This window comes from Eucyclogobius newberryi, unplaced genomic scaffold (assembly GCF_026437365.1).
Source record: "Eucyclogobius newberryi isolate DKJ021-1_F unplaced genomic scaffold, fEucNew1.0.hap1 SCAF_4, whole genome shotgun sequence".
Lineage (NCBI taxonomy): Eukaryota > Metazoa > Chordata > Actinopteri > Gobiiformes > Gobiidae > Eucyclogobius > Eucyclogobius newberryi.
Window position 1 is genome coordinate 10854263 of NW_027316056.1, and position 16536 is coordinate 10870798.

General features: G+C 38.0%; 1 protein-coding gene across 1 annotated transcript; it reads left to right on the forward strand.

The window, feature by feature from the left end:
* Positions 1 to 56: 56 nt before the first annotated feature.
* Positions 57 to 14800, forward strand: LOC140377606 (ribosomal protein S6 kinase beta-2-like). Its single transcript, XM_072463072.1, has 16 exons — positions 57 to 244; positions 1399 to 1453; positions 1661 to 1698; positions 1787 to 1901; positions 2175 to 2243; positions 2399 to 2546; positions 3470 to 3527; positions 3656 to 3756; positions 6147 to 6237; positions 7651 to 7741; positions 9085 to 9192; positions 10110 to 10172; positions 11460 to 11537; positions 12183 to 12290; positions 12451 to 12563; positions 14330 to 14800. The coding sequence occupies exons 2-16, from the start codon at positions 1400 to 1402 to the stop codon at positions 14499 to 14501; spliced, it is 1407 nt and encodes a 468-aa protein (XP_072319173.1). The 5' UTR covers positions 57 to 244; position 1399; the 3' UTR covers positions 14502 to 14800.
* The last annotated feature ends 1736 nt before the right edge of the window (positions 14801 to 16536 follow it).

A 16536-nucleotide genomic window follows, 5' to 3' on the forward strand; every position in this document is an offset into this window, starting at 1 on the left:
GGAAATAACATATTCACGCGCGCGTCATGGGGTCAGGGGTCAAACCATGACGCGCGGGGTTAAAACTCCACAACAAAAGCCAAACCTGCTTCTAACGCGAACATGAGGAGCGGACATTTCCCTCTGCAGCTGATTCTTACTGGAACAAGAGCGATGCCGGACAACACCGCGTGTGTGTGAAAGAAAAGCCTCTTCACTTCTCGACCTGACGCCGGATAAAGGAGAAGCTTCGCCGTGTTAGCAGGTGTGTTATTGTTAGCATTAGCGTTAGCATGTTAACACGCTGTCAAACGTCAGCTGTCTGTCAAAACGCAGCCGTGGCATTAGCTTCATGCTAAAGCTAACACTAGTTTTGTCATGTTTTAAGCTTTGAGAATTGTGTCAACGTATTGAGTTTGTGTGTATGTAAAGGCAAAACATTGTGCTAACTTATATAGTCCATTTTCTGCCTGTTGATTTAGTTTTTGTTGTCTGAGCTAATGTGCTAACCAAAACGTGTGTTAACGTGTAAAATGGTTTACGTGTAATGAACGAATGGGAGAAACACCCAAAGTATGATCAGCCACAAGACTTTCGCTGCTTTGTAAAACTGAATGAAATACTCGTAGTAAGGGCTCTAGTTGTTCTTTTGAGAGGGAAAAGGTCAGTCGAGTTCACAGTTGATGTTTACTCCCTGAAAAGTCACAAACCAGATCATTTTGTGTGTCAGCTAAAAGCCCTGGGTGTGGACTGTGGACTGCAGCAGAAACCCACTGAAGCTGCTCAATACTAGAACAAACTGAACTGTCATCATATTTCTTGTAACATATCTGTTAAGGATGTAATAATCACTGAAATATGGTGGTATTGTATCATCAACATTCTTACAATAATATAGGGGGCTGTCACAATATGTTGAAGTAAAGGCTTGTTTGCTTAAATGTATTGTTTAATTACAGCAACAGCCAAAAACACAGGGAACTACATAGACCATGATCCTTTGCGTCTCCATTTCAGTGCTAACAACGTTAAGTCATTAGGGCTGTTGATTAAACACATGCTGCTAAAGCTCTTAAAACTATGAAGTGTCTCTGATTCAGACCACAACATTACACAAACTGCCCTCACATGACCAAAAACACATAGGATTTCACAAAGAGTTCTAGTAAACTATATCTTCTCGACGGTAAGGATTCATACCAAAGACATTTTAGAAACAAAAATGATATCTACAATTCTGTTCTCTTTAAACTATGTGTACTGTGATTAAATGATTATATAGTACTGAGGAATTTGAGCTTGTTGCATTCTTATTTTCTACTATTTTCTAAACTGAAACTGTTTAATTGTGATGTGGTGATGATGCTGTGTACTATGCTGATAGGCTATCTTATCTATTTTGTGTTCTATATTTTTCAGGATGGCTGGAGTCTTTGACATTGACCTGGAGACCGAAGATATCAGCGATACAGAGGTTTGCAAAAACATTTCCATTCTTTGCAAAGTGTGATTGTCTATTGAGATGATGGAAATGACAACAACAGACTTTAAAGCCTGCAGTGAAATGCAAAAGTGATCCCCTTTCTGTCTTTAGCAGTACATTTTAATTTAAAAAGTCAATGTACGACAAAAAATACTGGAGAAAATGTCTAAAATATGTTTTTAATGGTTGACCTTGTAGGACGATGTGTGCGACGTCACAGTGCCTGAACCAGAAAAGTGAGTCTTATCTAACAACCAATCACTCAGTATGACTTATGAACTATACTTTATTATAATTGCTTGTATTGACGCTGTTTCTTCGCAGTGTCCAGACGGAGGAGGTGGAGCTGACCAGTGAGATCGTGAACAGAGACAGTGAAAGAGTCGGGCCTGACTGCTTTGAGCTGCTCAGAGTGCTGGGAAAAGGAGCGTATGGCAAGGTTTGTCCCTCAACATGGAATAGAATGCTGTCAGTAATGAATAAATAATGTGTTGTTAAAAAATTTACAGCAAAATTAAAAGTAAAATGTAAGAACCTATAATTGGGGCCCTACAATCACTCATCTCTAATAGTCAATGATGAGTTTGGGTCTTTTTACTCAAGAGGTCCACAGCCAATCCTCTGTCTGTAAAAACATTTTCGTTTTGTTCATATTGCCTTGCTCTTCAAACAATATAAATTACTTGCACCAATTAATTCAACATTCTTTCAGGTTTTTCAAGTGCGCAAAGTGCAAGGTGCCCAGACTGGGAAAATATTTGCCATGAAGGTTCTGAAAAAGGTTTGTCAAACAATGCAAAAGATGAACTGCTTAAAGTGCATATGTTTTATTGAAATGTGTGTTCAAACCATAAGTCAAAAGTCATAAGCACTTTAACATGAGACAAATTAAATTGTCTTATTACTTTTTTCTAAATTCCTCTCATCACTTTGCAGGCAAAGATTGTGTGCAATGCCAAAGACACAGCTCACACTCGAGCCGAGCGCGAGATTCTGGAGACCGTGAGGCATCCGTTTATTGTCGATTTACTTTACGCTTTTCAGACGGGAGGAAAGCTCTACCTCATCCTGGAGTGTCTGAGTGGTAAGGCAGCGCTGACTGTATCGCCTGACTACAATGACCACAATGCTTTGGGTTCACACAGGTTAGAAATGTGCATGACCACGTGCAAAAGCTGTTAGTGAATATTCAAAGGCTTCTGGGAAAAATTGTTGGAGCTGTAGATAAAGTAAGGAAGGTTTTGAGTGGCTGTGTTCACATTTACTGCCCTGATTTGCCGTTATCAGATTATTGAAATGTTGTGTAAACGGTACATCTGATTGTTCGCGCCGGTGCAAGTTTAGTCAGGAAAATTATGCCAAAAAATGAAGAGCAAACTAATGTAGCAAAGACGCAAATGAAGGAGAAGGAAAGAGCTATTTCAAATATTTTTGTACTTTGTTGTTGTCCGTAGATCAGATTTCTGTAAACGCACATCAGAAATCCGATTGAAGGATTGAGTTACCTGATTACCGAACTCTAGTTATCTGATTTGTACTGACCGTGTAAATGTTAGCTACTATATATTGTGATTATTAGACTAATTATCCCAATTCACTTTTTGTTTACGAGCTGGGTGAACATAAATCAATGGAGTAAACAATTAGCCTAGCAACACACATGGCCCTTGTCTTTTTTAAACAGAAAGTGAATGAATGAATAAATATATAACGTAATGCAGGAATTTCAAAGGATGCACTATTCCCTGTTGAGAGGCAAAAACTATTCCCCCCCAATTATTGCAGAGAAGTTTCATCAGAAATATCCAGAACACCCACAAATGTCAGATACTCGGCTCTTGAACTCTATTTGATATGTTGTGATGTCATCTCAAACCCAGATTTACAAAAACAGAACCCATTGCATTTTATGGCATGCTTTTTAGTGGCATAGTAATTAGAAGATTTAGTTTTAAATACTAATGCTAATTTAAATGTGAATATTTTCCTGTCTCTTGTACATTTCAGGCGGGGAACTGTTCATGCAGCTGGAGAAGGAGGGCATCTTCATGGAGGACACAGCTTGGTGAGGAAAAGGGCTTCTTAAAGTCACAGCGGTTTATTTTGGCAGAGATTAATAACAATCTTATCCTTTGCAGATAATTTAAACATGTATTCATGGCTGTCACTGATGTTTCTGTTGTGTTTATGTAGTTTTTATCTGGGAGAAATCACGCTGGCTCTGGGTCACCTTCACTCCAACGGGATAATTTACCGAGACCTCAAACCTGAAAACATCATGCTCAACCAACAAGGTATTTAGTGTTGTTTAAAATGTATACCCTAATAATAATACTACAATTATGAAACCGTATAGAAGCTCATTTGGGCAAGCATCGAGGCTGATAAATGTACATGGATAGGACAAATGTTGAACTTCTCTGAATGATTTTAGAATGTATTTCTACTTTATCTACTTTATAATGGAACATAATGGGCCATATTTTGCCCCTGGAGGTAGCATTAAGGTGGACACAGCAGAGCTCATTTCGTCACACTAGTCTATGCAATCCATTTATATTGTTGGAAAAAAGAGCGAATAATTAATAAAAGAACAAAAATGTGCAGTGTAATCTTCCAAACAAATATGATATTTCTGTACATTCTTGGTCATTTTATGGTCTATTTATGTTTTGTGCGATACTTTAAACCACAACACACAGGGCGTGGAATTCTCAACAAGAGGCGTGATCATGGCAAAATATGAGGTGGAGTAAGGCGGAGGGCCTAATGAACTTCAAAACTAGTGCACTGGAGTTATGTTATCGTCCCCATATGGAGGATATAATCATAATAAAATAACATAATAAGATAACATAATTTAAAAGTAATAGAATTATGAATACTATAAAATGTATAAAACTCCACCTCCCGTGTTGGACACCTGGCACTGTGCGGTCTGGACCAGACTCATGTGCTCAGCTCAGAGATGAACGTCTATTTGTGAAACCACCACACAGTGTGTTTTTTAAAACTTCCTATATGTTATCTGTTCTTTTCTTCTGTATCTACTTGCGTTGCAACATCGGATGTGTGGACAAATAAAGGCATAATCTTATCTTATTTAGACCTGTTCTCTGCTTTTAAGCTTCAAAATGCTTCATGTTTAATTACAATCCGTCACACATTCACAGAGAAACGAGCCAAACAAGGAAATTAATTCAAACGCGCAAAATGCAATGACGTTAGCATGACGGAGCACAGACATTAGCGATGGGTAGATGGCACATCAAGATTGACAGTGTTGGTGCCCTCTATTGCACCATCTGGTGGTCTAAATAAGGTAGGCCTACCGCTTCTTAAGCAGACGTTTACACTATAGGGGTGCACGGTGGCAAAGGCGGTTAGCGCTCTTGCCTCCCAAGAAGGAGATCATGGGTTCGATTCCTGGACCAGACCAACATCACATGATCTCTCTGGGTGGAGTTTGCATGTTCTCCCCGTGTTACCGTGGGTTCTCTCCGGGTTCTCCGGCTTCCTCCCACTGTCCAAAGACGTGTATGTGTTAGGTAAAATTGGTGACTCTAAATTGACCCTAGTGAATGAATGTGAGCGTGAACTGTCTGTAATGTCTATGTCTCTGTGTTGGCCCTGCGACAAGTTGGCCACTGTCCAGGGTGTACCCCGCCTAAGGCCCGAAGTCACTGGGATAGGCTCCAGTCACCCGCGACCCCGAAAGGGAACAAGCGGTAGAAAATGGATGGATGGATGGATAATATTGTACAATAAAGTAGGCTAGGCTATAATATACAAAATGACTTGAAATTAATGTAAAAATATTATTAATATTAGTAAAATAAAAATAAAAACAGGTTATTCTTGTGAAAGATCACAATTACCCCTCAAAGAGGAACTGGCAAATATCACCAGTGAACCACAAAACAAACAAGTAAAAGACACAGTAGATGTGTTGGTCAAGTGACTTTTCTTAAAGTGACACACTGAGTGACACGGCTCGACTCAGGCGTCACTTTCAGAGCTTGACACGTGTCGGGGCCTCGACTCGTTTGGCCCATCACTAGCTGACATGCGAGAGTGAGGGAGAGTGAGCGTGCATGCTTTCAGCATTAACTGTTTTGAGAATAAAGTGTTTTATGTGTAAGTTTGACAACCAGTGGTTTAGCCAATCAGATCCTATTGAAGGAGAGCCCTGCCAAACAAAGAACCGGCCGTGAGAACTGACCAACAAAGACTTTGACTTACAGCCCGAGGTGCACAAACAAACGTCTCGCTTCTGAACAATCTCTGCTGCTGCCTAATAATATACCCAATTTTAATTTTGATATCTTTAAAACAAATCTCCATTAACCAGAAGTCCCACTAAGGTTTATTCATACAATGTTTTTCACTATATTAACTAAAACTATTTTCCTTTTTACTCTTCCTTTTTTTTAATGTTTACGTTTTAACTAAATACTGCAATAAATTTAGAAAAACTCAAGAAACATAAGAATAACTCAAAGTACTTAAGTAGACTAGTATCTCCTACGTTTTTGAAAGACTCATTTAAATTTTATCTTATTTAATTACTTTATCTTAACAATGTATAAAAGCTTAGTGTATAACTGAAAAAAACGGAATAAAATACAACATGTTATTTCCCTCTGAACTGAACGCTGTCTTGGTTTTGGTTTTGTTTTGAAAGGGCACATAAAGCTGACGGACTTCGGCCTGTGTAAAGAGTCCATCCACGACGGCAGCGTCACTCACACCTTCTGTGGAACCATCGAGTACATGTGGGTCTCACTGCTGCTCCACATTTACACCACCACAATACACGCTCCAGCACATTTTGAAGACCACGAGCGCCACAGAAAAAACAAACATTATGAAGTGGAATCCATCAATTTGGAAATGAAAAAGATAGAAAATAAAATAAAAAGGATCTCGATTAAACAAATATCTACCAATTGAGATGGAAAGGAGAAGAAAAGAAATAAAAGTAAAAACGGGGCTCGCATTTATAGTCTAACTCTTCAAAGGGGGAATCACGGCGACAGAAGGACTCGGGGCGGGGGCAGTCGACTAAACTCACTCTTGGTCGACTGAAGACTTGCGTTGTGCTTCAATTAGTAGACTAAAAGTACCAGATAACTCACTTCTTTCAGCTCCTTTCTGATGTTGTGAATGTAAGTCCTTTTTAAAAAGCCGAAAAAAATGTATCGACTATTGATACTTTAGTCAATCAAGACACAATCGACCGATTAATCGACAAAACAACCAAAGTTCTACAGGACACTTTCTTTTATAGCAGAGGTGTAAGGGTTCTATTGTTTGTAAAATGTAGACTTATTCCCTTGTGTAGTAAATCTTTTCTCCACTTGAATAGAACGTGATGACGGGCTAAAAGTCTGGCAAAAGTGGGGCGTGGTTGAACTGATTGACTAAAAGCAGAGCTGATAAGTGTCAAATGTTCTACAATGGTTTAAGCGTAAACGGGACCAGAACATACATGATTGTCACAGTGGGGATGGCTCCACACCGGCTACAATTTGGCATTACATCTGGGAAAACCTTGGCTAAAACAACAGCGATGTATAATTTTACACTGCGTAAAAGATTGCTTGACTTTTTTTTTTTAATGAGTCGACACAGCATATTAATCGATGTGTCGGCAGCAGCTTCGCCATAAATTTGTTGGAGTTTGCACCAAAGCAAAATTTAATCTGTTATCCTAAGACCATTAAACATTCAATGAAACAACCACCGAAACATAACTTGACATGATGAAACATTAAACATTAAACCTAACAGACGACAGACACAACATGACAACACATTTGAGACGATTCCAGAGAAAATGGAGACTATTTACAGTAAAAACAACAGCATACGATCATCTATGGGGTGAAGACTGCTTTGTTTTCTACCAGGTTTTGAAGGTGGAGAAGTTGCCTCAGTTTCTGATGCTCTGGCAGTGTAATTCCTTAATTTTATGTCTATGATAGATGCTTGGATAAATTTTAGCCCCGCACCTTTACACATCGCAATATCCTCTAGTTTATGCTCTGGTGCTTATGCCAAGGTTTTTTACATATACAATCCATTAATCCATACTGTTTACGTCATAGTTTCTGCAATCAATCTTACGTTATCACTTGTTTGTAGATAAGATAAGATGGATAAATATGTACTTTCTTCCTCCTCAGGGCTCCAGAGATCTTGACCAGGTCGGGCCACAACCGAGCCGTGGACTGGTGGAGTCTGGGCGCTCTGATGTACGACATGATGACGGGATCGGTAAGAGGAGGAGTGGTTTAGTTGTGTTTTTGCAAGGAAAGTGCACAGAAAGACGCTTATAACAATTACAACAAAGAGCAGAGTTGTGTTGAGTCAGGATGAAACAGCAGATTTGTTTTTTCTCTTTCTCAACACCTGAAACGCCTGAAAATGGCAATGTCCAATATGTTCCTGAATAGGTTTTATTATTTCATTTAATCAGCATCCATAACTTTAAAGGGCATTTTCTTAAATAGTGTTTTTCTCCCACAGAAACTAAAAGATCAGCTCCTAAAATGGCACAAACAAACATCAAACTTAACAATCTTATACTTAACAAGATTTTTCTGGATTTAGCCAAAGCATTTGTTGATCTAATTATAAATATTAATTATAATAGGAATTTATTTTATTTTATGGATTTTCATGCCAATTTTCAGTAAGAAAGTAAGAAATCCAAAATCCCCACATTTCTTGTTGTTTCTAATATGTCAACAACGTCCCAAATATGTACAGTTTTGTCAATTTATACTTTTAAAAGGCCTTATTTTTGTATGAAAAGGTTATATGATTTAAAAATGTGTCATCAAAAAAATATATTATTACTACAGTAAAAGTAGTTTCTAAATGTAAGACTTTCTCTTATGTGTCTGTTAATAAGCTTGTAAAGTTGGACTGATGTATACATTTTTACTTGAATTGGTGAAATGGAATGCAATTATTCCACATACATTTGGTCTGAAAACACATTATTCCCACTTTATGAGCAGCAGAGATGATGTTTTCCTTTTTAGATTGATGAAGGCTGTGTAATTGCCAGAAGAGTAATGCATAAAGGCTGATCATGGCACTTTTAATCGGTTCACAATGTACACAATCTACTAAGCTGAATACATTTCCCCATAAGCTCTAAAATCATTTCTGTACGTCACGATGAGAGCAATGGATGTAAAGCGACTCTATTAACTTTATCTTGTTATTAGGAGAGGCTAAAATTTAGATGCATTTAACAAACGCTGGATGAACATTTCTACAGTAACAGTTTCTTAAATCCATTAAAAAAACATGCACGCTTTGGCACTGACGACCACAAAATCGAAGAACACACATTATAAATATATATTTTTACATCAATAACTTGACTGAAAACTCTACAGCCAAAGCACATTCCTAACTTCTCACATTTTGTTCAGCGACTGTGACCTTGTCCATTTGGAATCGGCTCTTAATTCAAAATAAATGAGGAATGTGTTGACCGTGAACGCATAAATTACAGATATAGCGCACAAATTTCACTTTTTTTTTGTTAGAGTTTAACTGCGTTTGCCACGGTGTGTTAAATAAACTTTCTTATTTTTCCACAGCCTCCATTCACGGGTGAAAACAGGAAGAAAACCATTGATAGAATCCTGAAGTGTAAGATAAACCTTCCTCCTTATCTGACCATCGACGCTCGAGACCTCATCAAAAAGGTGCTCACACACAACACAAAGCCCGGAAGTAAATGTGTAATCAATTGTTTGTCCTCATTCTGTCAAGTTTGGTCTGAGTTTACTCAAACCAAACTTGAAAATCTTTGTATTTGCCAGAATATTGTCAATAATATTGTCAATATTCTGGCGATATTATGACAATTCACCAAAATTGTGATAAAATGATCCTGTAAATGTCTTAGTTGTGGTTTAAAGTATCGCACAAAACATAAATAGACCATAAAACGACCAAGAATGTACAGAAATATCACCTTATGTTCTTTTATTAATTATTCACTCTTTTTTTCCCCCAACGATATAAAATTTTCGATTAATCTCGCACCGCTAACATTGAAATATGAACTCCTTAACTAATTTAAGAATCACATGTATTTCAGAACAAGTTTAAGCTGGTTTTGTGCACGATCAAACTCTCACTAAGACGAGACATTTAATTGTTCGCTGAAGACGTTTACCAAAATAATTGCCTCCGTTGAGATTGGCCCGTTCAAATTTAGTTTCAGGACTGAAGAATCATTTAACCCACCAGGACACTCTATTTAATCCCAGCACTTTAACACCAGAAAGTTGTGTCTAGAAATCTGTTCATTTGAATTATTAATGCGCGTGGGGGACTCTGAGTTTGTGTTAATCTATCATTTATCACTGTCTGCCCACAGTCAAACTTCTGCTGCTGCTGTTTCATGTAGTTTTGTCATTATTTTCTCTCTCTTCGGAGCTAAAAAATATCTTCACGCAACTTAACGACTATTAAAAAGCGAAAAAGCCTTCGCCGAAGCAGATTAGTCGCCCTCATTATTACATTTTAAAGTCTCTCGTCTCAAGAACTCAAGCGCTTATCTCATTTACAAGAGGCATATTTCCGCTGATTGAATTGGACTGTGCTTTGATTTCAGCTTCTGAAGAAGAGTGCTACTCAAAGGCTTGGTGCCAGTAAAGAAGACTGTGCAGATATTCAGGTAAATTACTTTGGCTAAACTTAATATGCTTTTTTTCCCCCATATTAACAATGATTTGTTAAACACACATTATTCATTCTAATGCTCCTTTTTCTATATTATTGATCTGTACTATTTTCACCTCTTGTCTTATGTCTTATTTTGACATTATTTTGACACTAGTTTAGGGACTACATTTGAATAGCTAAGTGGTAATTACTATATTAGTTAGTGGTTATTCTGGTGTTAAGTAGTGTTTGTAAAGCACTTATTGGACATTATTTTAACTATTATTAATAAGCAAATATTCACGTGATGCAAAACAATAAAGAACCATCCTCAGCACGGAAGTGATGATTGGTATCAATGAGATCTTGACCAACATCATTAACTTGGTAAATAAGAGTGGCCCTAAAACAGAGCCCTGGGGCACACCCTTAGTCACTTAGAGAAAATATCAGATTTTAATGTAATGAGCTCCACCTGCATTGTTAGACGGTCCAATGCTGATCAACTTCTGTTTAATTAGATTGTGGTTCACCGAGTCAAAAGCTTTTACAAATCCATGAATAGCGAGGCACAATGTGGTGTCAAGATGCAACGTATTATCTTCAGTGTTTCAGTTATAGCACTATAATGGCCTTTTCTAAAACCTGCCTGGAATCTAGAGAAGATGTTTTCAGCAGTTTGTTTACCAAATATTCCAAGGTTTTTGATAGAATGCAAAGTTTTGAAATTGGACAAGTTGTTAATAATGAGTAGACAATGCACACAAAATGTGGATTTCCATACTTTTTAAATTTCCATGCACAAATTAAAAATGTAAGTCAGAGTTTATGCCATGAAATCGGCTGCATTTTTTTTAGAAAGTAAGCATCAAATGGGTCTGGACCTTGTGGTTTGCTCACATCCAATGGTTTTAGTGCTTTTTATTCAAATTAAACGGCTGGAAATTAAATGTTGCCTGATCAGACGTTGAGACAAGGGTGATTTCATAGAGGAGGCGAAGGATTTAAAAAGTTTGTTGAAACGATTTAAAATGTCCGATTTGTCATAAATATTTACTGAATATTTTGGAAAAAAAAGCCAGACTACCAAGTTTTGCCTTTGAACTCTTCATATATTGCACCGCTACAGTCGAGGCTTCACCTGATCAATGAGGACAAAGTAAGTCTCCTGACATCGTCTTCCTCCTCTGGACACGTCTGAAAGTCTTTGTAGTGAAGCGCGGCGGACGCAGAGGGCGATGGCGAGACGAGGTTCTTGGAGATGAGAGAGAATATTAATAAACACTTCCTCTGTGTTTAGAAACATCCTTTCTTTAAACACATCAACTGGGACGACCTGCTCAACAAGAGAGTGGAGCCGCCCTACAAGCCACAACTGGTGAGGCACAAATCATCATCATTGTAGTTGATTCAATATATTCATGGCTCATTTTAATATGCTCTATTTTGAGTACAATTCACTAGAGAGGGACTGAAATGACAGATATTTACACTTTTTGAGTATCAGCCTTAAATCATAAACGGATATTTAGTTCAGGCTGGTTAACTGCATAATGGATTGCATTTTTTTTTTTAACACTTTAAGGAGAATTATGTAATATGTTTACCTTATTAATCATCTGTAATGGTTAAATCTATATTTTTGCTGCAGGGGGAGCAGTTAGTTCTGCTTAGTGCAAGGCAAATGGAGCGTGTCCTTGCTTTTTTAATTTACATTTTTATTATTTATTAAGTAAAACATGCAATTCACCACTTGTCAAACATGGTTACTTTTTTCTACAAATTGACAGTGTGCAAATAAAATATACAGTTGACTTGTTCTCTTTACATCTTCTGGACTCTAAATCATACAAAATGTGTCTGAGAAGCCAACAAAATTATAATTGTTAGATGGAAAAAAATGCCCTGATAAATAAAAAGCTCTTTTGGGAATTTGATTTTCTGCAAGTAAAAGAGGTCTTAGGTTTTCCTGGAGACAAATGCAGACGCCTGTGAATAAATGATCCTTTCCTGTCGTTTGCAGCACTCGGAGGAGGACGTGAGTCTGTTTGACACCAGGTTCACTCGACAGACTCCAGTGGACAGTCCAGACGACTCCAGACTGAGCCACAGCGCTGAACTCGCCTTTGCTGTGAGTCTCAAATATCCCTCTACTGTTACTAGCACTTCCCAGCACAATGTAGCACAATGTAGCACAATGTAGCACAATGTAGCACAGTTAAGGTACATGATGGACTCACATGGTGCATGCTGCTCTGGGGCCTGAGTCATTTTGGTAACTTTCTCCTCAGGGTTTCACGTACGTTGCTCCGTCGGTGTTGGAGAGTCTGAAGGAAGGATTTTCTTTTGAACCAAAACCTCGAACCATGCGCCGATGCAACAGCAGCCCGCGCACGCCCATCAGGTACAGCAGACGCACGGGACTTTTACAGTACATCGTGGGCAGATCAAGTGCAAACCTCCTTTTCGCTCATGATCCATAAGATGTGAATAAGAAGTGTTTAGTAGGATCATGGCTGCAGCTTAGTTCAATTAGAACATGTTCTCCACGGTTCAGAACGCACCAAACAGGAAAGAGAATGTGCACAACGTCCAGATTTGCAAAGTAAATACAATCCGCACTGATTTTATTTTGATCAGATTAATTATAATTGATGTTTTTACAAATTGCTGCTTTGATAGATTGATGTGGCTGTTAAAGTTCAGTTCAGTTTGAGTCAATTATTACCTCCAGATTTCTAACTTGGTTTGTAGGTTTTAGAGCGAGACTCTGGAGGTGACACTAACACTTTCTCTTTGTTTCTGTGGTTCAAAAACGATGATTTGAGTCTTGTCTGAGTTCAGCTGGAGAAAGTTGTTTTGCATCCACAAACTGATCTGTTGGATGCAGTGACAGAGTGAATCCACTGGTCCATAGTCACCTGCCGACAGTGAAACATAGATCTGCGTGTCGTCTGCATAATTATGATAGGACACACCACTGTTTCTTATTAACTGACCTAACTGCAGCTTGTGCATGTACAATGGATTCCAGGATTGACCCTTGGTCAATGACACATTTACCAATCTAAACAAAGTATAATCAATTCATTATTGAGAGCGAACATTTGTTCAATAGTTATTATTATTATTATTATTATTATTATTATTATTATTATTATTATTATTATTATTATTATTATTATTATTATTATTATTATTATTATTATTATTATTATTATTATTATTATTATTATTTATTATTATTATTTATTATTATTATTATTATTTATTATTTTTATTATTATTTATTATTTTTATTATTATTATTTATTATTATTATTTATTATTATTATTTATTATTATTATTATTATTTATTATTATTATTTATTATTATTATTTATTATTTATTATTATTAGTTTCTCTGAACTGGTATCTGGGGTGACAGAGAAATGTGTCCTCTGTGCTTCATAAGTCTCTTCTTTACACACACATGAAACAAGCCTGTGGTGGCACGGCAATAGAGAGGAAATAAGACCGATGAATCAACTAAAGGTAAACATCCGGAGATCTGTTACCAGTGTCAGAAACCCATTTCATTTCCACAGCCCTGCCCTGACTAAAGAGCAGCGTTCCAGGAGAACACTTTGTGTGTAGTCACTGTTGTACTGCTCCATGTGTGTCTTAAGAGATGCGTTTAGATTCAATGGGAAAATCCAAGGTACAAACAGTGTGTACAAGTGTGCTCCTGCAGGCGCCGCGGAATCCTAATAAATCACATTTACAGTCTCTGTGAAGGTTAAGTGAAATTTGGAGGTTCCCATTTTACTTTCTCTAAATGTGGAAGAAGATTGCTCCAATACTTCAAACAAATATTTGTGCCCTTGTGTTCAAATCTTTCAAAATTCAATAAGCTTTTCCTAAAGCGGGTCTAAGGCGGGTCTAAAGCGGGTCTAAAGCGGGTCTAAGGCGGGTCTAAGGCGGGTCTAAGGCGGGTCTAAGGCGGGTCTAAGGCGGGTCTAAGGCGGGTCTAAGGCGGGTCTAAGGCGGGTCTAAGGCGGGTCTAAGGCGGGTCTAAGGCAACAGTTACTTGGTTATTTCTCAATGCTGGGGGTGTGGCTTTGTTTGGTTACTTTGTTATACTTTTGTTATGTTACGGAGGTTAAAACTGAACCGGTTTCTCTTGCAGCCCTCAGTTTTCGTCCGCCGGTCCGTTCAAAAGCATGTACGGAGAAGCAGACGTGTTCTGTCCCGTGTCTCCTCCGGCCGCTCCCGCTCACACGTCGCTGGAGAACGGGCGCGCCAGTCTGCCAATCACAGCTCCCTCCAGGAACAAGAAGCAGAAAGGACACCGCAGATGAACGCCAGGCGCAGGAAAACGCCCTTCACTACAGTTTGTGGCTCACAGGCTCACTTAAGTGCCAAATCCAATCCAAATATTAAAACATTATCCCAGTATTAAGCACAAGTAACAGCTGATTGTATAAATATGTTACTTATAATGCGTCAATCTAACATGTGAATTATGGGGCTGCGATGATGAAATGACCAATTGTGACTTGCCAACTATAAAAAAAAAAAAAGAATTTCGTATGTATTTTGATAATGGTACTTAACAGACTCTAAAACACTTGTGAACAGACCTTTTTATAACAAAGACCGCTGCAATATTAAATCCAAATGTATAGAAAAATATATTGTTTCAGATTTGTAAATATTCTCTTGCAAGAAGCGTTCAGTCATAATATTTCAACCTTTATTTGGTTAAAATGTACTTAAATAGTCTCAATGAGAAATATAAATAGTTCCAAAGCTGACTATTTGACTTCCAAAATCATAGTTAGGTGCAGCTCTTTGCTCATGTTCTGTTCACACCAGAAACCCCTGAATGCACAACTTATTAAAGTAAATAAAAATAAAAAATACAAATTATGTTTGCAAGACTGATATAAAAAGTAATAATCTGTCCCCACAAAGGAACACATTTGGTTCATTCTTCCTCGGCTTTTGAAACATGTTGGTGTTTGTCAATGATAAAGGAAAAGCAAAAGGGAAAAAACAACAACTGGGACAGTCATTTCTTCAAATTGTGTTACTTTTCTTTTAAACAGACGTATTTGAGGTGGTTACAGTTCTACATCAGTTTCATTTATTCCAAGAATTGTTGTCCAAAACCTATTCCCTTTTTTTAGGTCTGTGTTTGAAAACTGAATTGACATAATTGCAGAGATTAGAGCTTTAATACAGTACACGTTTATAAAGCTTTGTCCTTAAGTTAAACCAAACTTCTGAGTTGAAATGACATGAATTAAGAATATTTGATTTTGAGCCATTTTGTTCTGGTTTGTTAAGTTTTAAAGCCTAAATATATTGATGATTTCATTATAGATTTTTCTTATTTAAACTAAAAGACCTTTGCAATTTAGGTTTAAAAAAAAAGCTATCAATGAGCCAAAAAATATGCATCACCACAAGATAAAAATGTTCAAATTATTTTCAAAAATAAAATAATTTCTTGGCTATAAAGAGCTCCTTAATAAACGCCGCCCCTATACGCACTTGTCAATAACATTGTGGGGAAAAAAGTAGTGGCTTAAAGTCTGAAAAGTACCAAAACCAAACCTTTATTTTGAATAATATTTTTTATTTAGTTAACTAATGTTTCCTGTTTAGCCAAACTAAACCTAGATTGTGTATCTGAACAGTTTATGACGACGGGAACTCCACTGTGCCTCTGGGATTCTGTTCTCCTGAAGCACTTTTAAACTCAACCACAAAGTCAATGTCCTGCAATGAAAAGAGTTTACGAGAGCTGCGGAAACAATTACCTTTTATCTGAGATTGATAATGTAACTAAGGTCGTTTTCACACGTCGGTGCACTCCTACACTTAAGTTTCAGGCCTGTTCCTCGTGCTGCTCCTCGTTCTCCCCAAACCACACACCAGACCACGTGATGTGATCAGCTGATCAACACACTTATCTCCATGACAATGGGCTTCAAGCGAACAGAGCTGCGAGAATACATCGCACACGCTCACTTCCCTCTGTCCTGTACGGGCTGGTCTTCTGGTAAATGCACCATGAGGGCAATGCTTGATGGTGGAGCAGAGCATCACAGAGGCTTTACCTGCTGCAGCATCACAGAGGCTTTACCTGCTGCAGCATCACAGAGGCTTTACCTGCTGCAGCATCACAGAGGCTTTACCTGCTGCAGCATCACAGAGGCTTTACCTGCTGCAGCGTCACAGAGGCTTTACCTGCTGCAGCGTCACAGAGGCTTTACCTGCTGCAGCGTCACAGAGGCTTTACCTGCTGCAGCGTCACAGAGGCTTTACCTGCTGCAGCGTCACAGAGGCTTTACCTGCTGCAGCGTCACAGAGGCTTTACCTGCTGCA